This window comes from Phymastichus coffea, unplaced genomic scaffold (genome assembly GCF_024137745.1).
Source record: "Phymastichus coffea isolate CEN01 unplaced genomic scaffold, Cenicafe_Pcof_1.1 PCOF00020, whole genome shotgun sequence".
NCBI classification, from domain to species: domain Eukaryota; kingdom Metazoa; phylum Arthropoda; class Insecta; order Hymenoptera; family Eulophidae; genus Phymastichus; species Phymastichus coffea.
This window is the reverse complement of record NW_026706831.1, coordinates 4397848-4422852: the sequence shown is the minus strand read 5'-3', so window position 1 is coordinate 4422852 and position 25005 is coordinate 4397848. Positions and strand designations below refer to the sequence as shown.

General features: G+C 31.8%; 1 protein-coding gene across 2 annotated transcripts in view; it reads right to left on the bottom strand.

Annotated features, from left to right (window-relative positions):
- LOC131675354 (ras GTPase-activating protein-binding protein 2) overlaps positions 1 to 19140 on the bottom strand; it is a 100469-nt gene extending 81329 nt beyond the window's left edge. The window contains exons 1-8 of one of the 2 annotated variants that reach the window (XM_058954301.1): positions 18799 to 19140; positions 17989 to 18183; positions 17721 to 17901; positions 17277 to 17642; positions 16790 to 17197; positions 16523 to 16700; positions 16089 to 16345; positions 15867 to 16017 (exon numbers count right to left, since the gene is read on the bottom strand). In XM_058954301.1, the coding sequence (XP_058810284.1) occupies positions 15867 to 16017; positions 16089 to 16345; positions 16523 to 16700; positions 16790 to 17197; positions 17277 to 17642; positions 17721 to 17901; positions 17989 to 18086 (1639 nt within the window). In that variant the 5' untranslated portion in view covers positions 18087 to 18183; positions 18799 to 19140. Of the gene's footprint in view, positions 1 to 15866; positions 16018 to 16088; positions 16346 to 16522; positions 16701 to 16789; positions 17198 to 17276; positions 17643 to 17720; positions 17902 to 17988; positions 18184 to 18456; positions 18750 to 18798 lie in introns of those variants that run through there. The other variant, XM_058954302.1, reaches the window with a different exon arrangement.
- Between the last annotated feature and the right edge of the window lie 5865 nt (positions 19141 to 25005).

Here is a 25005-nt window from a genome sequence, read left to right as displayed (position 1 = left end):
ACAAATTAGTTTATCAAATATTCAAAACTCCTGAATTTTTGAGGTCACTGAGCTGGCAAATCAAACCAAAAATATATTCTAGAGCCATGTCAGAAAATCGACTTTTTCGGGCTCGTTTAGAATCTGATCTGATTCACTGAACAAGTCACTGTTATAAATAAATCGACATTAAATAATAGATCGAGACGTTCTACATTTTTAACATTCTATCAATACAAAAAAATATAATAATTTGTAGGTCTTGAAAAGACGATGAATACCCACATTCTTTCAACGACCTAACCTTAAAATAATACGATAAAGTATTATTTTAAGTATTATCTTAATTACGTTTATTTATAGAACATATAAATTTATTGAATAAAGTTACATATAAATAAAGAACATATAAATTTATTATTGTAAAGTTTAGCTTCTGTAAACATAATTAACAATGAAGAGAATTATAAATCAAATTTCATATGAAATTTTGTGAATTGATTTCGGTGCACTCGGCATCGTAAATTTATTTTTAAAAGTTTTGGAATTTAATTTATAAATGTAAACGAATTTTCCAAATGATCACGGATAAATAATTGAAAAAACAATTGAAAGACAGTTAAATTAAAATAGATGATTTTTTTTAAACTAAAGTTAGAAGTCTCTACTTTAAGATCTATTGAATCGTTTTATGATTACATACAATCCTACATTACGTGACCTTGAAATTCAAGGTCATGTTTTAGAAATAAAAATTTGCTAAGTTTCACAATACGCGTGGTAAATTTTTTTAACAATTCTGAACATGGCATGTTAAAGTACAACTCTTTCCCTTTATTCAAAAAAAAACAAAAGTTTTCTTCGCTACTATATTTCTAGCTTTTTTAAAGCGACTCAAAACTTTTAATGATATAATGCTTTTTTGCGAAAAAGTGGATAGTTCTATCAAGCTAGATCTTAGTATCAAAAATTACCGAGGCGAATTTTTCTTTTTTGATTAAAGTTTGAATTTTCTACTTTAAAATCTATTTAACTATGTTTGATTAAATATAATTCTGAATTACGTAACATTGAAATTCGTGTGTGTTTATGTGGCTAAGACTCTCATAAATTATGATAATTTGAATTTTTTATTATCCAAAGCTAAATTTGCCTTTTTAAGAATTTACACCCTTATTTTTTAATTAAAATTTGTCTTTAATTTTAGCGATTATAATCGGTATTACCGTCACATTGCTTGAAAAGTTATTTTTTTATTTGTATTTATTCTTATTCATCAATCAAATAAGAATAATCTACACGTAAGCTTTTTGTTCAAAATTTGATTCCTATAAAAATGCATCCATGGGCAGAAATTCTATTGTACTGATTCATGAAGGTTTGTTTCGAAGTTATGTGTAAAAACCCCCCGTTAAATGTTCTCAATCGTTTATATAAAAACAGAAACTTTAATCGCAATCTTCCAACCACCTTGCTAGTGACTCCAATAAATGTTAGTATCTATAAAAACCAAATCAGGAAGAAAATTAAGAAAACCGATTATATGGTCAAACCAATCATACCGAAGTACATTAGTCACAGAAGGGTATATTATAGAACTACCAATAATAATTATATAGACACTAATAAAGTTAAGTAACAACTTCAATAAGACGCCTATTCGAAGGACATCAGAGTGAGAACTTGTCAATAGTATTGCAAGGAATAATAAGCAAATTACAAACAAATCTGAAATACAAATTAAAAAGGCATTTGCAAAATAATCTAAACGCATTGAAAATATCGAACGATAATTTGAATTTTATATAAATAGATAAAAATATGATTGGTAATGCTGAAGAAGCATCGAATACTGTTGACTGGAATAACAAATTCATTATACTATATGTCAACATTACAAGCATAAATAAGCACGGTGCGCCAGAACGTACTTGAGATATTTGGACAATATTACATGACGACATTTAAAAAATCAATTCTCACCGTCTACTTTATCTATATCAACGTGTTGTTTAAAGTATTGTAGTTGTGTAGTTGGTATAGATTATAAAAGTCCATTTTGCAGAGTTCTGAACGAATAACAACTTGGGGTTTATGAATCAATCTGTTAATAAATATTTTAAAATGACGATATTAGCATTCATGGTGCGCTAGAAGGTACTTGAGATGGAGTCGGAATAATCCCCTCGGGGTTTATTATTTTTTCACATTATATATCACATTTTGAGTCATTTAAGCTTTCCTCGAAATTATTTTATAGAGCGGTTTCAAAGAAAAAAATTTTTCAAGTGAATAAAAAAAATGTATTTTATGAAAACTTATTTAAGTAGCAAAAAATAAATAACAAATAATGGATTTTAATACTGGTTAGCAATATTTCTTTACAAAATATGTACATTTCAGGAACATTTTTTAATGCTCAATTGATTCAGGAAAGTCGCACACGCTGTTCATCATCACAAAGATATAATGTAATAATTTCAGTTCAATCGAGAATATCTTACTCTGAATACTTTCTCTCAATGTCGAAATACTCCAATATATCTATAAATATACCTTGTCGGCTTCAAATTCATAGAATGTAAATATTCATCAGTAGGCACAGCATGTTCTTAGAGATAACATGTATTCTTTTAATAGCAAATATATATTAATAAATTGACAAAAATATTTCCTAAATATAATAAAAACCTGTGCACGTATAAAGATAATCGGTATAAAATATGTTTATTGTATTTGAAAAAATCAAAATCAATGTATGAAATAAGATATGCTATCGCTGAAAGAATAAATAAGTTTTGTTTTAACTAAAATTTAAGTGATGAGAGATTAGCAGCAGTTATTTGTACAAATTGTAAATTATCGTTGCATTATTATGCATAACATTTCCTACTTGTCTTTATTTTTTTGGTCTTTCTGTTGCTGCTCAAATTTTTGTTTCCACTGAATTGATTTACATTTGATGCCCTCACTAGTTCGTATAGGATGCACTGCTAAACCTATTGGAATATAAATCTATATGTCATAATAACAAAACTACTAGAATCAATTTAATAACGTTTTTAAAGGAGATTACGTTGACAACGTATTCCTCAAAACTGATATCACGGTTAATCCATTCAAAGTAACTAAATCTTTCACAAAACACTATCCATTTGTTATATCCTCAGACACAAAATAAAAGAAAGGAACAAAAGACATCGTTTTCAAATATGTCGATTATAAAAAGTCGAAAGTCATAATTGAGTTAATTAGAATGACATGGTTACATTGAATGATCCGGAAACTATATGTAACACATTGAACAATATAATTAAAAATAATGTAGCACAATTAACCACGCATAAGGATTATTCTTATCTATTTCAAACAGCTCATAAAATCAAATTAACCAATTTCGTTCAAAGTTAATATACTTATTACCTATACTGAGGTTAACACGTATGCGTAGTTTTTAAACAAAATGTTGATATCGGACCAAGTTATCAACTGTTGAAAAAATATGGGATTTCTTTTTAATTTAACTGATCGAAAATTAATAAAGTTATCGACATGATTTTTTCCAGATACGCGGAGGGACTTTTACTTTTGAAATTACTTTTAAAATGTAAATGGTTATAAACCTAGTTATTTATTTATACTGTTGTTATACATAAGTTTTTTTAAAAAATCGACAGTATCTTAAAAGTCGATATTTTTTTCAGAAAACGATTGCACCATTGTATTTCTCGTCGTTTTTTACGTATGAAACCGTAGTAACAAATGAGTACTTGCTAGTAGGATTAATACAGCACCGAAATAAAGAAAATCACGTGTTACCTGTTCGACCGCCTGCTGCTCATGTGGTACATATCCAATACTAAACGTGCAAACGCTTTCAACTAATAAATAATATATTCTATCACTCTCTAAACACTTCTTGAAATAATATATAAATAAGTTCATTATCAATTTTATGAATTTTTGTAAAAGATCTTGGGAAGTTTTTTAATTTTTCAAACAATCCGATAAATCCAAAAAGCAAAAAATCGCTCAAAGGAATTCGAAAAAATTCACACTTGTGTTTTGATGAATTTCAAGCAATTTTGTTCCTTAAATTTTTTTTCCAAAGTCATTTCCTTCTAAGTAAAAAAATCGCAGTTTTTTATTTTTGAAAATTTTCAAAAAATTATAACTTTTTTATTTTTCATTTTAGCGAAAATGGTCTCTGTTACTTTTTTGTAGGAAATGAGCCAGATTTTCATAAAAAAATATAAAATATTAATTTTTTTAACATTTATTACTAAAAATTTGAAAAATAAAATTTTTTGTTTACGAGTTTGTCTCTTGTAGCCGCCATATTGGAGCCGCCATGTTGGATTTTGCAAAGGCGCACACAGCATCAGAAAGTAGATATCCTAAGTTTTAAAATGAGTCGTTGCACGATTTTTTTGGTCACATCAAATTTTGGACACTGCAGTGATCCGGTTGACATGGATCGTCCCATATATATATCATACTGTCAAAACTATGCTATGGAAAATTCCTGTATTCGTAATATTGGCTTGAAACCTTTGGAAAATTCTAGACAAGATCGACATAGACCTGAAACTTGCTACCACTAACTACTTGTGTCACTTAAGGTAGCTCCGTCGCGCTGCCCCGTACAATCAACCGGTCCTGTTGGGGGACCCTAATTAATTATCTTAAATTTGTTTAGTTCTTTGCTAAAAACCTTTTATATTCATTGCAATATAATTTCAATAAAAGAAACTTGGAAATCGATAACGAATAACAAAAAAAATAAATTTTGAACCATCCCCCATTTCTTTCGTGAAATTAAGGCGTCCCTGAAAGCGTACGTATGGCAATACTGCAAACAGTCTCCATGCTGCAAACTATACAACGGTCAGATGTATAGTCAGATAAATGTATACATATGCTATGTTATACTTCGGCTTGTGATACGCGTTAATTATTTATTTATTGAAGCACTTGAAGTTTAATAGCATTTCCAGTGCCTTATAATATTCGAGGAAGTACTGGTAGGACAAAGGGGAAATTCGTGAAAATGAAAGTAAAGAAACAAGTGGAGGCTCTGATAAAGAGAAACTAAAAGCGTAAAAGTAAGGTTAGTATACATCATACTTTGTTTAACAATAAATTTTGTCTGTCTACTATTACAACGTAATTTTGTTAATTGCTTATTAAAACGAGTATCGAATTGTATATATAGGTAACTTATTTAAAGCAATATGAAGGAAGGCAAGTTGCAGAGTTTGACCGACTTGCTTAACAGTTGTGCTGTTCTATATGCAATGATGCTCTTTGAAATACAAGATAGAAGAAAAAATAATAGGCCTGGCAAGCAAGATCAAACTACGTTGTCACAAATGCAGAAACATCGTAGAAGTAACTATTAGTTCGAAGTCAGGAGATTCTTATTACGATGTAAACAAAAAATTAGCTATTGGTGAGTACAATACTGTATATGTCAAGAAATGAATTATAAACGCATTGAGTATTTAATAACCAGTATAAATTTTGTAGCTATGTATGATGCTGGAATTGGGCTAACAGGTGTAAATACATTTTTATCAGCACTGAATATTCCAGTTGTTGATGAAAAATGCATGAAGCGTTATGAGAGACAAGTGGGCCCAGCTATTGAAATGTTAGCTGAACAAGCTTGCAGAGATGCATTGGAAAGCGAGAAGATGCTTACAAAAGAGAATAGCCTTATTGTGGAAAAGTAGGTTGCTGAAAATTATACATATGATCTTACTTTGGTGATCTGAAAATTATACATATATATTTTTTAACTCAATTTATACGACTATCGGTCATTTGTTCTATTGCTTTTTTGTTGAAATTTTTTTTATCAATTTTTGGTTTTTTTACAAGCAATTGAGTATTGTAACAGCTCAATTAATGATTTTAGTGCATACATTTAAATAGTTTTTTATACTATGATAAACATTATTTTGTTACTCGTGTATTAATCATATGAATAAAGTACTGACTATAAATTCGATCAAATTCATTGATTTAATACGTTTGATTGGAAGGCTAAACTGAGAGTAATTTTTACGTTACAAATTGTAGATATGGCTTCGACGAAACAGATGGAAACGCAATGAATTTGATTGCTTCTTTCGATACAGCATGGACTAAGAGAGGTCGCCAGTATAATAGCTAGAGTGGTATATACAATTTATATACAAAGAAGAAGTTATATTTTTTATGATATCTCTAATGTGTTTTCGACGTTTATTACCATGCAGGTAATAGTACAATTATTGGTCACTTTTCAAAAAAAGTGCTATCTTATGCATGTAGGAATAAGGAGTGTAGGAAATGTAAGCAAAAAGTTGTTGAACCTCACGATTGCAAGAAAAATCACAGTGGTTCGTCAAAAGCAATGGAAGCCGATATAGCTGTGGAATTAGTTTTGAAAAATGATTTGTTAGTTGAAGCAAATTGCAGAATTCATTGCCTCATTGGCGATAAGGATTCATCAGCAATTGCCTCGCTGAGATAAGTTTCGCTGTATGCAATAACGAACTGGTCAGATTTCAACCACACACACAAAATACTGACTTCGAAACTGTATGATATGAAAGTAAATGCCATAACAAGAGAGTATTTTTCCAAAGCATTTAGTTTAGCCGTAAAGCAAAATCAAAATAACGAAGCAGCTGTGAAAACTGCACTGGAGAATATTGTCTCGCATACTTTTGGAGACCACAGAAGTTGTCGTGATTGGTGTAAGAATGAGAATGGCAGTCATCATTATACATATTTCAAGAACAATCAACCGTTGACAGATGAAAAACTCAAAGAAAAACTTGCTGCCCTTATTCGAACTTCTGCCAAAAATGCAGCTCAAATTGCTCCATGTGCCTCCAGCCAAGCAAACGAAGCATTCAATGGTATAGTTTGTAGAAAGCATCCAAAGTCTCAATTTTATGGAGCTCAGAATCTCACCCCGTAGCTTTAGCTGTTTTATATCAAAACTTAGGAACAACATATATTATACCGTTGAATGCACTTTTGAATATATCTTCTGGGCGAAATACTCAAAAATATAGAGATAGAATACAAAAGAAAAGGACAAGTGAAATATCTAAAAAGAAAACTATTCCATTGAAAAGGAGACGATTGCTATTGAAAAAAGAAAGATGTTCTAAAGATGGCTACAGCTTCAACTCGCGAAGGTATACCGTACCAATCAGGATCAGGTTATCTGAACACCTCAGATCTTATTGATGAAACACTTATTGTAGGTAATTTGATCTTTAACCACTATACAAATAAATATTTATTGGAAAATAAAAAATGAAAATAACAAATAAGTCTGATTTTTCAGATAATGCTGATTATAAAGATTGTGCTTACGTTATCTTCGATACAGAAACAACAGACCTGCACAGCTGTGATGAAATAATTCAAGTAAATATAATACATTTAACTTTAGTTTTTATAAGATTAATTCATTACGTATATTGAATATGTAACATAAACATGAAAGAAATTAATAATTAAATTATTTACAGATAGCTTGTACGCGTCACAGTAAGAGTTTTAATACTTATATTATGCCAAAAAAATAAATGTCAGCAGGTGCATCTGAGGTTACTGGCATACGAATTGTAGATGGTAAAATGTGCGTCAGCGGCGAGAATGTTATTACAGTGACTGCTCACGAAGGGTTATTGAGCTTTCTTTATTTCTTGAAAAAGCAAAACAAACCAATAATTCTTGTAGCACATAATTATTTTAGGTATTCACTTTAACTAGTAATTAATGATTTACTGAGTGTGTGGTTCATATTCTGATTTTTTTTTAGATTTGATGCTAACCGTTTAATAAATTTAGCAGAGCAAGTTGGACTTTTAAAGGAAACACAACTTTTTGTCAAAGGGTTCAGCGACAACTTACCTATCTTCAAGAAAAGACTGCCAAAGAGAAAGAAGAAGAAGTTGTCATTTAGTCAAACAGCATTAGTTAATCGCTATTTACCAAAAAGTGATATTGTAGTGTCTCACAATGCATTGAACGATGTAAAAATGTTGCAATCATTGATGAAAAGACTGTAAATTAAACTGAAACTCATAATCAAACATACTCAAAGTGTTGATTTTATAGCAAATAAGAAAGCAAGAGACTTGAAATTCAAAGAATTAAAAAATTCTTTGTCAACTATAAATATATCTAAACTTATGGTGAATAAGATTGCCAAAGCTGGAATTAACAAGTCACTACTTTCAGAAGCTTCTTTAACAAGTGGTTATGATGATTTGAGAATTTTATTAGCAGAAACTGTTTGCAACAAACCACGCGTAACTAACAATAAAAGAATCATAAAAAATTTATTTTTACAATTGAGTAGCACAAACGTAATGTGATATACTATACTTTATCTTGAAAAGGTAACCAAAAAAATCTGTTGTGATGTTAAAGATATGTAATTTTTAATATTAATAATAGATGTTTTATAGAGATATTCAGTGTTAAATATTATGATAAGCTCAAGAATTTTTGTGAATCAACCTAAGGTTGATAAAGTCAGTTTATATTATTTTGTGTAACAAAAATTAAAGAGTTGAATTTCATTAGTACATACTGTGTCTTTATTGCTTGTGTAACGTGACCAATAGCTATATAATTGTTCAAACAAATGTTGCCTACATTGTCGTACACTAGCCTATTCGTATTTATTTGAATTAACGTATGCGACATTGCCAAGTGTACCCGCGCATGCGCAAGTGTACACCATACTCACAGCTGACGCGAGCTGACGCGTCGTCCCGTTTTTTTCCGAATTATAAATAAAGTTTTTTTGAATAATGAGACATCAATTATTATATTTCTTTCTTTAATTCGAATTTACACTTCTTAAAATATATCTCTGTCGATTTTTATATCAAACTCGTGGGTTTTCGAGTAGATATGAAGATTTGAGTATCTCAATTGCACGACTCCTCATTGAAGCCCATGTAAAAAGTAGCGAAAACAAAAACTTTTTTGCTGCTCATGTTGCTCGATAAACTACATTTTAAAAAATTTCAAAAAAAAAGCTTAAATTTTGTTCTTTCAGAACATATTTTTTATTTCCATTTTTCATGGGCTTTCACAATTGGACGGAGCCACCTTAACATTGCATATATGAAAAGCAACATTTTGAAAACTGTGATTTTAAAGTTATTTACATTCTCAAGTGTTACGTTTCAAATAACTTGCGCAATTTACAGTACTATTATTTTATGAATTTTTAGCACCATTAGTTTTTTGTAAAACATAATTAAAATTTCTAGACACAATTAGAAAAATTAAAAAATTGGTATTTTGATTTTCTAGCGTAACTTTTGTAATGTTGCTGCTTTATAAATATACGTCGTTTGTAAATTTATTCAAACGCAGATAGGAAATATTTTATTCAATGTCATAACAAATCGTACAAAAACTTAATTTATTCATATTACTTATATAATCAATTTACTTATACAGGATGTCCTAAAAGTAATGATACACCCAATAAGTATTGCAGGTAAAAGCTTTCTTAAAATAAGGTACATGACTTAAGTACACTTCTGGACGTAAAATTTCCGGCTCTTTCGATTGCCGTTGTCAAAAATAGGGGTTCTCATTAAAAAAAAACAAAGTTGACCTTGAAAGACAAGTTCAAGGTAAAATTCAAGGTCGCCACTGGATTCCTCATAAAAAGTTACTCAAGTAATGACCTTCGTTTTTAATATAAGAAAGTTTATACCTACAATATTTATTAGATATATCGTTAATTTTAGGACATCTTGTACGAGATATGTTTAAAAAGTAAGGTGAATTTTTAAATTGGGCGGGCTACGTAGATTCGATCATCGATTTTTTTTTATTATGTTGGTATAAATGTCGCTCATATGTGCTCACAGTTTCACCTAATTTGTATGTTTACTTTTTTTGTGAGACAGAAACGTTAGACGTGTTTTTTGTGCTCGGCAATTTTCTGCTGTCGAAAACAATGGATCAAAGTGTTAGCATAAAATTTTGTGTAAAAAATGGAATTAAGTGCTCCAAAACACTTGAAATGTTGACAGTGGCATACGGTGAGTTTACTTTAAATAAAAAAAATGTTTACAAATGGTATAAGCTCTTTCAAGATGGCTGAGAAGAGACCGACGACGAACCTCGCTCTGGAGGTCCCAGCGCTTCTATAACCGATGAAAGTGTTAAAGAAGTAAAACAAATGGTGTTAAGAAATCGTCAAATCACTATTAGAGAAGTGGCTGAAGACGTCGGCATTTCTGTCGGCTCATGCCATGCAATTTTTTCCGAAGTTTTGGGCATGAAACGTGTAGCAGCAAAATTTGTACCGAAACTGCTTAATTTTGAACAAAAGGGCCGTCGAAGGAGCAAGAGCTGTTAAATGACGTTAATGATGATCCTGATATGCTCAAAAGAGTCATAACTGGTGACGAATCATCGGTTTATGGTTATGACTTCGAAACTAAAGCTCAATTGTCCCAATGGAAGACTCCAGAAGAACCAAGACTGAAAAAAGTACGTTAAGTTCGATGAAATGTCAAGATTTTGTTCACTGTTTTTTTTGATTATCGTGGCGTAGTTCATCAAGAGTTCTTACCACAAGATCGTACGGTCAATAAAGAGTATTACCTTGAAGTTATATGCCATTAGCGAGAAGCAATACAAAAAAACCGTCCGGGATTGTGGGAAAACAAATCATAGATTTTGCTCACTCACCGTTGCTTATGTCGAACTTTTTGACCAAAAACAAAACCACAATCATGCCTCAGGCATCATATTCACCAGATACGCCCCCCTGCGATTTTTTCCTGTTCTCAAAACTCAAGAAACTCATGAAAGAACGGAGGTTTAGAACGATTGAGGAGACAAAGAAAAAAAATCGCTGGAAGAACTCAAGGTTATACGAGAAAGTGCTTACCAGAAGTGCTTCGAGGATTGGAAAAAACGTTGGCACAAGTGTATTATACGATCTGAGGGGGATTACTTTGAAGGGGACAACATAAATATTGATGAATAAATATTTTTTCATAAAAATAAAAATTCACCTTACTTTTTGAACACACCTCGTATATTATATAAAGAAATACATACAGAATGATATAATATGAAAATATTTATTCGTTAAAGACGTTTGCTGCGTGCAGTGTTTAACGTGTTATTTGAAACGTAACACTTGAGAATGCAAATAACTTTAAAATCACAGTTTTCAAAATGTTGCTTTTAACATATCTAATGTTAAGTGACACAAGTAGTTGGTGGTAGCTAGTTTCAGGTCTATGTTAACCTTGTCTAGAATTTTCCATAGGTTTCAAGCCAACATTATAAATACAGGAATTTTCCATAGCATAGTTTAGACCGTATATATATATGTATGTATGTGTGTGTGTGTGTGTGTGTGTGTGTGTGTGTGTGTATGTGTGTGTGTATATCTGTCGTGGCTGATAATTAACTTATTTATAAATTATTTCAAGAAGTACTTAGAGAGTGAAAGAATATATTATTTATTAGTTAAAGGCGTTTGCATGTTCAGCATTAGACCTGTACCACATGAGCAGCGGGCGGCCGAACAGATAACACGTAGTTTGTTTTATTTCAGTGTATTAACTGTATTAACCCTACTACCAAGTACTCATTTGTTACTACGGTTTCTTATATAAAAAAACGACATGGAATACGATAGTGCAATAATTTTTGGAGAAAATATGCTTTTGACATATTGTTGATTGTTTAAATAATTATGTATAACAACGGCATAAATAAATAACTAGGTTTTTAACCATTTACATTTTGAAAGTAAAAGTCCCTCTGACGATCTAAAAAAATTCATGTCGATGACTATTAATCTTCGAAAAATTGAATTAAAAAGAAATCCCATATTTTTTCAACAGATGATAACTCGGTCCGTTATCAAAATTTTGTTATAAAACTATGCATGCATGTTAACCCCAATATAGGTAATAAGTGCATTAACTTTGAACAAAATTGGTGAACTTGATGTTACGGGACATATAAAACAGTCAAGAATAGCTACCCTTTACATTAAAAAAAACACGTATGTTTCTATGAAAGTAAGAGCTGTCCCGCACTCCAAATAATTTCAAAAAAAATAATAATTTCAAATAACGGAATTCATAAAATGAGATTGTGTAGTAACAAGCCGGAATTTGTCATTTTCTAAAGTCACGTGTGCCGTCCATCATGAATCGTACACACACACACACACACAAGCGCGCGCGCGCACGCACGCATGCGGACGCACACACTTCCGGGCAAAAGCCTTTGCCCACCCAAACACAAAATTACTAAAATTTTTAAGGTTTATATCACAGTTGGAAAATAACTTACAGAGCTCAAAGGGGCTCATTTGGAAGGTCTTTTCAAATTTTTTCAAAATTTGTATGTCACAATTACCTTAAATAATTTTCCCTTAATCCTATCATAAAAAAAGAAAATTTCTGCTCATCTCCAAGTACGTACTTGCAGTTTTGCGAAAAAAAATCATAGAAAAATTAAAAGGAAAAGCAGTTTGTATTTTTTTTTCAAGTACTTTCAAAATTGCTGCTGCAATATTTTCTTTTATTCAAATTCAGCAATCTTATATGTATTTTCTTCCAAAACAGCGTTAAGTTTCGATTTGCCGTATCTATAAATATTCGAATGATACAAAAATCTTAGTTTGAAAGAAAATGCTTTCTTTTGTTAAAAAAATCCAGACATTTTTTAAAAATTAAAAACAATGTTGTACCTTTTTCTTTTTTTAACTGATATTTTGGTGTGTTAGGAGGATGCACACTCGGCTGATCAACAAAGTTAAGCAGCATAAAGCGCGGCTAGCACTGCGACTAGCACATATATAAAAAATTTAAATTTAAAGTTGCTTCCATTCCAACTGCAACTACGACTTGTGTTGTATAAACATCGAAACTATGCACCCTATACCTCCCACTCAGCTTATTACGTGTAAAAACAAGCTAACCAATAAACAAAGTTGTGTCGTCAAAACAGTCATCTATCCAAGTGTTAGCCACGCTCGATGCTGCTTAACTTTGTTGATCGGCCGAGGAATACATCTTCACGACATAAAATGTCAGTTAAAAAAAATGAAACGGTACAAACTTTTTTTTTATTTCTTAAAAAAATTCTAGGCATTTCCTGTATTAAATAAAGTATTTTCTTTCAAATAAACATTTTTGTATCATTCGAATGTTGAAAGATATGGAGAACTGAAATTTAACGTTGTTTTGGAAGAAATTGCTTAATAAGATCACTGAATTTAAATAACAAAAAATTTGCAGTAGCAATCTTGAAAGTACTTAAAAAAAGCTAATAATTTCTTTCTTTAAGATTTTTCTATATTTTTTTTTTCTTTTTCACAAAACGCCAAGTATTTGCAGATAAGCAAATATTTTTGAAATACAAAAAATTTTTTTTTATCATAGGATTAAGGGAAAATTATTTAGAGTAATGGTGACATATATTTTGTAAGAATTTGAAAAGACCTTTTAAATGAGCCCTCGCTGAGTTCTGTTAGTTGATTTTTAACTAAGATATAAAACTTAGAAATTTTAGTAATTTTGTGTTTGTGTAGACAGACTTTTAACTTAGAGCGTGTGTGTAATATGTATGCTTGATTTTTTAATTACACAGATCTTCAAAATAAGGGGTTGTGATTATTTTTAGTCGATTAAGGGTCATTTCTGAAGTAATTTTTTGTGTAGAATTCAAATCGAAAGTCAGAATTTGTTCGCTACGTCAGGTTTTTTTAGAAATCTAAAAAGGCGAAAAAGGCGGTTTTCTGGTATATTTGTAAGATCATAGATAATTTTTTTTTTATAAACGAAGAGAATTATCTTAAAGGTTAATTCTTACCTTTTAAAATCCATTTTTTAGATTTTAATTCTTTTTTTTCATCGCGATATTGTTGATTAAAGTCAAGTATTTTAGCAGTTTTGAAACAGCTAATTTTCTTGCATATAAAACATATGCGAAAATACTTGACTCTAATCAACGATATCTCTATTAAAAAAAGAATATCTCCAATCTGAAAATAGGATTTTGAAAGGTAAAAGGTAATCTTTCAAGTGATTCTCTCCGTTTATAGAAAAAAACATTTTTCCACGATGTTATAACACAACAAATATACCAAAAAAATCGATTCATCGCTTCTTTAAATGAGCATATTTAAAAAACCTCACGTGATGGACAAATTCTGACAGGATTCTAATTCTAAATAAAAAACTACTTCGGAAATGACTCTCAGATGACCAAGAACAAAATCATGTAGATCTGTATTTTTAATCAAAAACTTGATAGTTGGTAAACTAGGAATTTGTATTTTGCTTAAGCATCCTCTTAATAGTAGTTATAAGTTTTAGTTTACAATTGTATTTTTTATATTAGCTTGCATACAGGAACTTGCGTCTACCTCTGCAAGTTGTAGGCTATTACAACCTGTAACTGTTAATGGCAAATAAAATGTTTAAATTTCAAAATCATATAAGTTAGAATTCACTTTTCTATAAAAAATTGATGTCTATAAAAATTTATATACTTTACTTTAGTATTCATTACATTAAATGCAATAAAGCTACTTGCCTGTATAACATCGATTTCCTGATTAAAAGACCAACAAACTTAACTTTTATAATAAACTAGAAAGAATTTATAATAAAGGTTTAAATTATTTTTTACATTTTATAATAGTATTGTTAAATTCAATCAATAAATATATTTAAAAAATTCATAACCAATGAAATATATAAATGATTTTATTATATGGTACGTTGAAAAATATGTGCATAACAGTGAGATTTCAAGGCCTACTTACTTGGTTTTTACACTTTTACGGAATGAGGGATAATAACATACACAACAAAATCTATATATATATAACATTTTATAAAGTTAATGTTTGATATTCAAACTTTACGGATATTCGAATTTTAGAAACCTGTCCTTACTAATTTTGTAGTATTTTAAAAATTTTGACGTTAATCATCATAATTACAAGTTAAAAATATAAACGTTTCTATTTACTGGTAACAATAAGTAATAGAAGAATCGGTTACTGTTAAAAATTATGTGCCAAAATACTTACTCTACTGATTGGCTTATAGATATTCAATAGGTAAAAATTTTAATAGTTACAGGTATAACTCAAATGATTTTACAGCCAAAAATTGTATATCAAAAATGAGTTCTCAGATGTAAATTCTAATAAAGCGCTTTTGTAAAGTAAAAATTAAAATAAATAATAAAATATTTTTAATTTATAGGAAACAATTGATTAGTATACATACATTTCTTTTAACTGTTGTACAAAATTTGTATAAAATATGCTCAAAATTTGTACAAGATTTCTACAAATTTTTAATAATTTTGTATAAAGATTTATATAAAATTTGTACAATATTTGTGCAAACTTTGTACACTTTCTTGTACAAATTCGGTACAAAGTTTGAATGAAATTTGTACCCTTTATTTTGACAGGGTATGTTAATTTTCACTATTCGAGGTTATACCATCAACAGTCTGTGATAATGTACTAGATAAACTACATGACAAAACAGATTTTCATGGAGATAAAAAAAAGTTAATAGAAAATTTTTTAGTTATTTCCCAAGTATTCTAGATTAAAATTATACTGGTTTATAATTGATTTCAATAATTAAAAATCGGTTTGTCTTTAGGTAATTACATTTTTTCTACAATACAGCGTTTTTCTTGCAATAGTTTACTTATTTCTATTTCAATCCAAAGGAATTAATATTAATATTTTTTTATCTGCCTATGAAATAATTGCATTTCAAAAAGGAAGACTAGAAAATAAAAGGTCACTAAATTTTTTATACGTCAATATATTTTACCTGATCCACGCTGTTGTTGCTGTGTAGCCAATGGGCGCATGTTATTATCACCCAAATTGGATCGACCACTACCACCAGCTACTTCTCTTGGTCTAACTTTTTTCTCTTCAATATTCAATTTTTGGCCATGTTTATCAGGGAAGTAAATGGGCTATAAGAATACAAAAAAATTTAATGTGAATTGAAAACGTTAATTAAAGAATTGTAAGTAATTAAACTTACACAGTCAGCCAAAACTAGTTTTACAACAGACATATCTTCAAAAGTGATAAATCCATAGTTTGGAACTCTTGTAGAGTTAGTTCCTTGTGGACCTTTTGAACGATCATTTTGCTTACTATGCACACGAAGATCTGCTACACGACCATAACGTTCAAAAACTTGTCGTAAATCACTTTCAGAAGCATTATGCGGTAAATTTCCAAGAAAAAGTTGATGTGAATCAGGAAATCCAGGACGTCCAGTTCGATGCTCACCATCTAAAATTGTAAAGAATTAAATAAAAAGTATAATAAATAAATAATAAGTATATAAATAAATTAAATAAAAAGTATACACGCTAATTTGCCTTCAATATTCACAGTAGAGTTATAAAAAGTTTAACCAATTTGTTAATTGTTCTTATTATTTAACTACTCAATAAAAATTTAGATTACCTCTTTGTATAAGACCACCAGTTCGAGGTAATCTTTGCTGGTACTGTTGCTGTTGTGATGGCTGTTGAGGAATCACTCTATGTACATGATTTATTTGACTACCAGGAGATGTAGAAAGTGATAATCCCACAGAAGATTGATAAGACGATACACGGTCATCACTTCGCAAACTGGGAGGCTTTAGAGTATATTGAAAATATGTGCAAGGAAAAATTTAATAAAAATTTATCTTTTGGAATTCATGATATAGTTGATAAATATACTTACTGGTGAAATTGATATTTGGGGTTTTGATACTTGTGGACTAGTTGTTCCAGCAGATGGAAAAGATTTAACCAAATTAGCATATGTTTTGGGTCCATTATTACTAATATTTTGAGATATGATTTGATGATCTGCATCACTGCCTGCAGAAGATAGTGTGTAATTCTGTTCAGATTCTGGTTCTTGATGTATCTCCTCAGATGTACTATTATTATCAGTTTTTGTTAATTGTTGTTGCTGTTGTGAATTTGGTTGATTATCTTGCTGATATTGCTCCTGAGTAGCTGTTTCAGCAACATATTGCTGCTGTTGTAAAGAAGATTGCTGTAATTGAATAGATTGTTGAGACATTATTGAAGAATCATCATGAATAGAGCCATTAATTGTCACTTGTTGAATAACTGGATGAACCTATCATTTAAATTTTAAATAATTAGAAATTGAACAAAGAAATGAATAAATCATAAAAATTGTAATTAAAATTTATTACTTGCTGCTGGGGAGGCATGGTATAATAAATTTGTTGTTGCTGTTGATTCATTGAAGAAACTTGTTGTGTTGGACTCTGCAAATCAATATTTGACATTTTAGTTGTCAATTGTTGAGTTTCACTTTGTTGATCCTCTTCTTCATTTTCTGGTCTAGTATTTTCAACTTCACTTTCTCTTTCATTAGCATTTTCATTAGTGTTACTTTCACCTTCTATTTCTTCGTCCTCTTCATCTGTATAACCATAATCTTGATATCGAAAAATATCATTATGAACATAATATTTCTTAGGAGCTTGTGCTGCTAGAACAAATGTTTGAGTAAATCGACGCATTGGATGACCTGCATTAGATAATTCTCCAGAGACCTAGTAAACGTAGATATATTTTCATGAAAAAATCATGATAAAATCAATATACAGATTCTACTAGAAAAATTTATATACCTGAACAACAACTCCATTACCAAGAGTTGACTGTGAATCTACTTGATTAATTTTAGCATGGCAATCCTGAAAGTTTAATGCTTGTATCTTTTGATGTATTTGTTTTTGACCTATTGCTGGATTAGGTTCTCTACTAGAATCTACACTCCCATGAACAAAAGATGAATAGTTGTTATAAAACCTAATGTCAAATAGAAAATCAACAAATTAATATTTAAATTACTTAACAAATTTTCAATATTTAAAAAAAATAGAAGAAAATACAAACCGATGTAAGTGAGTAGGAGCTCTATTGAGCAAGGTATAATATTGCCGGACAAATTCACGGCCAACGCATTGAGGTGAAGGGGATGCCTCCATGACCATTTCCTATATTAATACTGTCTTGCAAGGTAAATTTAAAAACAGCAGTAAACCTTGAGCTTGTGAATTTACAATGTTTATATTTTACAAATCAGGAAAGCTACAATATAAAAAATTAAAATTAAAATTTCAGAATTACTCCTGCTTAACCACTTTATCAAAAATAATGTTAATTGAGATTAAATATAATAAGCCACTGCTTGAAAGATCTAAGATTTAATTGAAGATTTAATTGAAGGTACTAAATGGAAATCAAAATTACGATTTCATGTAATTAAAACACAGTAAGAATAATTCAGTACAAAAAGTAGTTTAATATATGTATTTATTATTATATGATAAATATGGTCCATGAGATACAAAACATAATTACTATTTCAGTTTTCCTTGAAAAATTACAATATGGATATTAGATTATCAATTCAATGAACTTGAATTACAACTTGTTGAAAGATCAGATCCCAGAAATTTTTGAAAATGGAGAAATTATTTATGGAAGAGGTATTAAAACCTGAGAGAGGATGGATATATTAATTGATATACAATAGTAAAAGAATCAAAGAACAGAGCTTGAGATGTATGGTTTTAGAATAGCGATTTGGAAATTTCGGCGCGAGGAAATTAGTTACGGAGCCAGCTCGCGCTGCATGCCGGTACGACAGCAAGCATGGCGATGCGTTTGTAGACCTTTTCTAATGGCATCGTCTTCACCTACCTTCAATCAGGAAAGTAGCAATGGTGATTACACTAGGGTATATGTATTCCTGGTTAAGGAGAACCTGAACGAGAATTAAATTATGAAATGGAAGTGGTTCGCCTACAGCCACTCAAATAGCGCGAAATTCTAGCCTAAAGGCTATTGAATATTCTCTCAATTCACGGTGCTCCTGTTCATCCGGCAAGTTTGCCTAGTACAACTTTGACTCAACTGTGTGAATGATATTTATATATTTATATATATGTGTGTGTGCATGTATGTGTGTGCGTGCGTAAAAACTACGATGTAACTACGTAACGGTGACTGCGTTGCACAATAGGAGAAAAAAGAGGATTTCAGTTTGGATCATGGAGACTGTCCGAAATTGAAAAGCTGAACATAGCCTCAAATCTAGCCACTAATATGAGACCTTCTCCAGGTCATGGAAGTTAGACCCAAAACTCAATTTTTTCGACTTTTCGAAAATTTGATTAATACAATCCATTCTGGATCAATTAATTAGAAGAAAGTTTAACAGGTATTTGTTTGCTCGTCACTGATTTCAATGATTAAAATGCAATTTTCAATTTGAGAACTGAGGCTCAGTCCCCATAATTAGATTGGATCAATATTAAATAATAAAGTGATAAAATCTATGTGAATATCAAGGATTAATAAATAATAAATAATTCATGAATACAACAGTCTCTTAGTAAAAATAAAAGATTGAACTTTAATATAAAAGAAACTCTTCATTTAATAAAAGGATGCTGCATGTACATATACTGTATGTTATACAGTGCGCATGCGTCGGCATGCATGGTGCCTATGTGTTCGTACCCTATGCGGTACTTCTATTTAACGCGCTCAAAGTAAAATATCTTTGAATAAGAGTTCTATGTGTTAATCATAGCACAGCCTTTTTATTTTAATCACCATGTTATTATATCCATTAGGTTATCGTTCGAGAACATGATTTTACTACGCCTGGTCAGAGGAGCCGATGCTAACAAGAGTGACTGAATAAATTATTTAGAGAACGAGGCCCAGTGCGAGGTCGTATAACAAATACGTTGCATATTTTCAGTAAAATTTTATGTGAGATTCAAGTAAGACACAGAAAATAAAATTAAAAAACCAGTGTATTCGTGTTTGATAGGCGCAATGGCATAGTAGGAAATAAAAAAAGGCTAGGTTTTCACTTACAAAGTAATTTTTTTACTAAAAAATACTGTCAATCGAGCGAGAGAATTTCAAGTTGCCTGTCGCACAGGGCACGAATATACACAGAACACACGCCAGTGTATGAACATTATGTAGCATATAAATATATGTATATGCAAGATATTCTAACAGTGTTCAGTAACAGTGCTTTTTCTACAGAATAGACATTAAGTATTGGCACAATAAGTACGGAAAAATGCGATCTTTCCTGTCAGAAATTCAAAGTGAAATACGCAAGGAAAATTAGAGCTCGTGATATTAGAAGAATACTAGTACAAAGAAAAAAATACGAACTCAAGTGTTTTAGAGCATGACAAGATACAAATAATGTGCTAAACTATAAAATAACATTATGTCACGGATGACAATTGTACAAAGGAGTGCGATGAGAATCGGCAAAAGCACGTGAGTGTGCAATCTTAAATAGGCACCGACCTGCAACTAGAGTACGCAAACATATTAGAAATAGATAGCTTATGCGAGTAGAGTGCGCATATGGCAAATGTTTAATTTATCATTATCAATTTTTCGGTTAAAATTTTCCAAACAGTGGTTTTAGATATCCCAAAATCATATTGTAGCTCCCACATAATCTACTGGACGATCTACTTCAATCGCGAGTCGCACAAGATCAATATTTTCCAGTGTTGTTGTACTTGAAGGACGACCGAAACGAGTTACTGTCAACAGATAGCGGCCATCTTTAAATTGTTTGTACCACTCATATACCTGACTTTTACCCATGGAGACATATACAGTCTCCATGCTTTTACCCATACTCATCTCCAAAGGCCTTTTGCATCATTGTAACCGTTTCGGCACTAATCTTTCAAAGTTGAAACCAAAACTTGATGCAAATTCGCTGTTCAACTTTTTCGATCATTTTTAATAATAAACAAATGCGACGGTTGATAAACACGCTATGTACACATATGGCTTCAAGAATTTTGATTTTAATTTTTCCTTTATCATAATCTTTACAAACTTGTCTACGGTAAACTCTACTCTGATATAACATTCACTAAAATTCTTTCCCACTAAATTCCTTATTGTTGTTTAATAATTCTCTAATCATTTTTCTGCCTCTAATTTATTTAAAATAGCATACGTTTTGGTAAATTGTGAAAAATGGTCTAAAAATACTAGAAATCTTTTATGACATTGAAAAGTTTGTATTTTAATTGGGCCTATTATATTTGTATGTGGTAATTATAATGGATGATCTGCTCTACTCCGTATTTCTTTATACGGTTGTCTATTCATCTTTACCATTACATATACCTCGCAATTTTTAATAATTCCTTTAAGTTTTATAGTTTTTAAACCCTCGTTAATCTTTCAAGATTTCAAAGATAATCATATGATGTCGCAGTCTGACGTACCATAACTCCGCTATGCCAGTCCTAAGCCCCGGACTCTCTTATGGACCACCCTATAAGAGGAGGAGGATGAGAGAGCACACTACATAACATATTCATAGCACACGACTGCACAACATTAATACATTTAAATCCGACAAACCTATAGGCGGTGAACGAAAGAGGAGTCCTCGAGGAAACTGATACAACGAAACGTATGAAGGAAAGTTCGACGTGACGATCCCTTTAAAGAGAGGCTCTTCCGCTGATAAAGTTACATGTACCAGACTGACCTGCCTAACTTCATAGACGAAAAGACAAGAGAGAATCTATAAACGACTCCTACTTCATTGAGTGGTGCCATACTAGTGAAATCGGACAATGTAGACAATTGCAGCTCTTTCACAGTGGGTAAATATGGAATCTCTATAAACCGAGCTATTTTCCACTGATAAACCCACGGACGGAAGCGTGAACTTTATAAACGGGTTTGTCACGCCGAGTCAAGTCGTGATGCATAAAATCGGGCAGCAACTATTGAGTTCTGACAGGGAGAGAGGAAATCCCTGCTTCTAAACTCCAAAACCGGTGAGAAAGACGTTGGAGACATATCACTACACTAAGACAATTACGAAACTAACTCACCAACAGACAAACAACACGGTTTTAGGCAGAGTCCGTTCTTAAGGTGTCTATATAAAGAAGGTCAGATTATCACTTGTTTGCGGTGGATTGTTCAGAGTGGTCTACTAGATAATCACCCTGGACACTCACGCGTCTCCGTTACCGATCTCGAAGTTATGTGGCACAAGCAAATTGTATCATTAACGGGGAACACTCCTTCACTGAATGGTTGGCGTAATTGATAAAGCAGTGAGCGGGTTAAAATCCTCATGGATACCGTATCCTAGTTGCTGCGTAGATACTCTGGGAAATTTACATCAGGCCAACTAGGACAGTAACCGATTTAAATAAACTAATTGACTGATCGGGTAAAGCAATCGAGTGGTGAAGGAAGGGGGTAATACTTCAACCGAAGCCCACGGCTCCAACGCACCCGTATCGCAAAGTGGAGGCCCCCCGCTAGTGTCTCGACCCACTCATACCTGGCTCAAAAAGTACTACAAGGCGTTTGACTCCAAATGTGGTGAAATTTTTCGCATGGATAGCTCACTATATGTTGTCGTTTTGTGAGCTATGTCGTCTATAAAGTTATCCGATCAGAGCGCATCACCAGCAGCTGCAGCAGCTGTAAATTCCATGCAGGAGTTATTGTCGTCATTGTCAAGGAAAGAGATCTGGGACGAAAAAATAATGGACAGAACGGCGAAAATAGAGGTGCTGCTGTGAAGCTTGAGCACTGCTATAAAAAACCTGCAAGTGCTCTGCTTAAAGTAAACCACCACTTAGTCCAGTATAAAGAAGGATATAAAAGAAGCAGCCAAACAAATTGATAATTTATTGAACGTACAGACTGACAGAAAGAATAGTGCGATTGAAAAGACTCCAAAGAAGAAGAAGAAAAAAAGAGGGGACAAAGAAAATTCAAATGATATCCTAAGAGCGCTGATAAAGAAAGTTAGAATGACGCCCAAACAAATTGGGCTGATATGCTCTAGCCTTAAGGACAGGGTAGGTGTGGTAACGAGTGGAAAAACGCAGAAGTAAGCCTTCCCACACGCGCTCTACATCCAACAAAGAAAGGATAGAAAAATCCAAACCCTTAAAAAGAAGAAGAAAGAAAGGGTAAAAGAAGCAAATGGCTGAGGAGAAGGAAAAACTCAAGGTCAATAAACCTAAGAGAATCCGGCGGAGGATCCGGCTGGAGGCGGTACTGGTAACACTGACTCAGGGTAAGACCTACTCTGAAGACATCACAAAAATTACGGAATGAGTGGATATTGACCAACTAGAAGTAAGGGCCACTTCGTCTGTAAGATGAAAAAAAGTTGTGTTCTCGTCGAGCTCGGCAAGGCGGACTCTCAAGTCTGCGCCAAAATTGCTGAGGCTGTAAAAATAGCCGCGGGAAGAGACGAGGTAGTAAAAATCCTCTCGCTCTTATTCATGAGATAAATTAAAGAAATGACAGTGATTTCCACCAAAGAACAGATGGAGGAAGCAGCCAAAAGATAACAAGAGAAAGCCCTCCGATTATAAACGCATGGCTCTCTCCAACATTACTTAGGGGAAAAAGGTTGGCCGGGGCTACCATTGTAATGGATGCATTGTATTAGAGTATAGTCGATGACCTACCGTACGTTTTGCACTTAGAAAACAGCAAATCTCGCTATAACGTCACGCGTGAAAAGTCAAATTAGATAAACACTGTTACGTCTTACGACGCATCCTTTTTGTAACAACTGCACACTCGTGAAATTCAAAGCTTCTAAAACTATTCGCACGTCAGCAGAAAGCTGACGAAACGCGAGGTAAATGATACTCCGAAATAAAGTTGTTACACCTTACGACACATCCTCTTTTGTAACAAATGCATATTCAGGAAATTCAAAACTGCTAAAATATTCACACGTCAGCAGAAAGCTGACAAAACGCAAAACAAATAGCACTCCGAAATAAAGCCACCGAGCACAAGAATGTATATTCAGCAAAAAACAAAATGTCACAATTCGATACTGACCTGAAAATTAACATATAAAAAGCAATGAACATCATTACGAGGGGGTTGATCAGTAGTCCGTCAGTCTGTCAATAAGTACCTGTAAGACTCAACTCCGTACACACCGGTCCGACAATTGGTGATCATTTTAATTAATAAACTCGCGACTGTTACAAAGTAATATTCGTGCAAGTATTATTCTACAACCTATCCTATTCAATTCAACAAGCAGTTAGAGCCTGCTACAATTATTCAATTCAACAAGCAGTTAGAGCCTGCTACATTTATTCAATTCAACAAGCAGTTAGAGCCTGCTACATTCATACAATTCAACAAGCAGTTAGAGCCTGCTACATTTTATCAACAATTAAAGGCTACGGTTATCAAGGTAGTACACTTATCAAACATACATTTCCACATATACTTATTATAAGTGAGACATATCCGACCACTAGTCAACATATTGGAACGTCTCATTCATTAGCTATTCGTAGTTGATGCACGAGACGTAACAACACAATAGGTGAAAGACCGCTCAAGGCTCCGTCAATCTCAAAATTAATATATATATATATATATATATTACGGAGAAATTATACCTTACGCATATAGAAACGAATATTAATCTAGCAAACGAATAACGTACTTAATGCTAATTTACGCTCATACCTAAATTGCAATTCAACAGAATTTGAACGTTGATAACAGTTTAACACTACAGTTATCAACAAAACTAGTTATTAAGCCGATATACGTGTTACGGAACTAAAAAGCCATGAACTCTAAGAAATGTAATTAAACAAATTCATGAAGTTATCATGAACATCTGTAAATAATACAACTTGAAAAACAGCTAAGATTGACTTTAATTGATTTTGATTGACAATATTCGCTCCATTATTCGCATACGTATAAGTCATTGAAAATGAATAGATATCTATAATATAATTATAAGTCAACGTCTACTCAGTTTAATAAATAATTGGCTGTATCGAAACTGATAAAATTCTATTTATTTATAAAAAA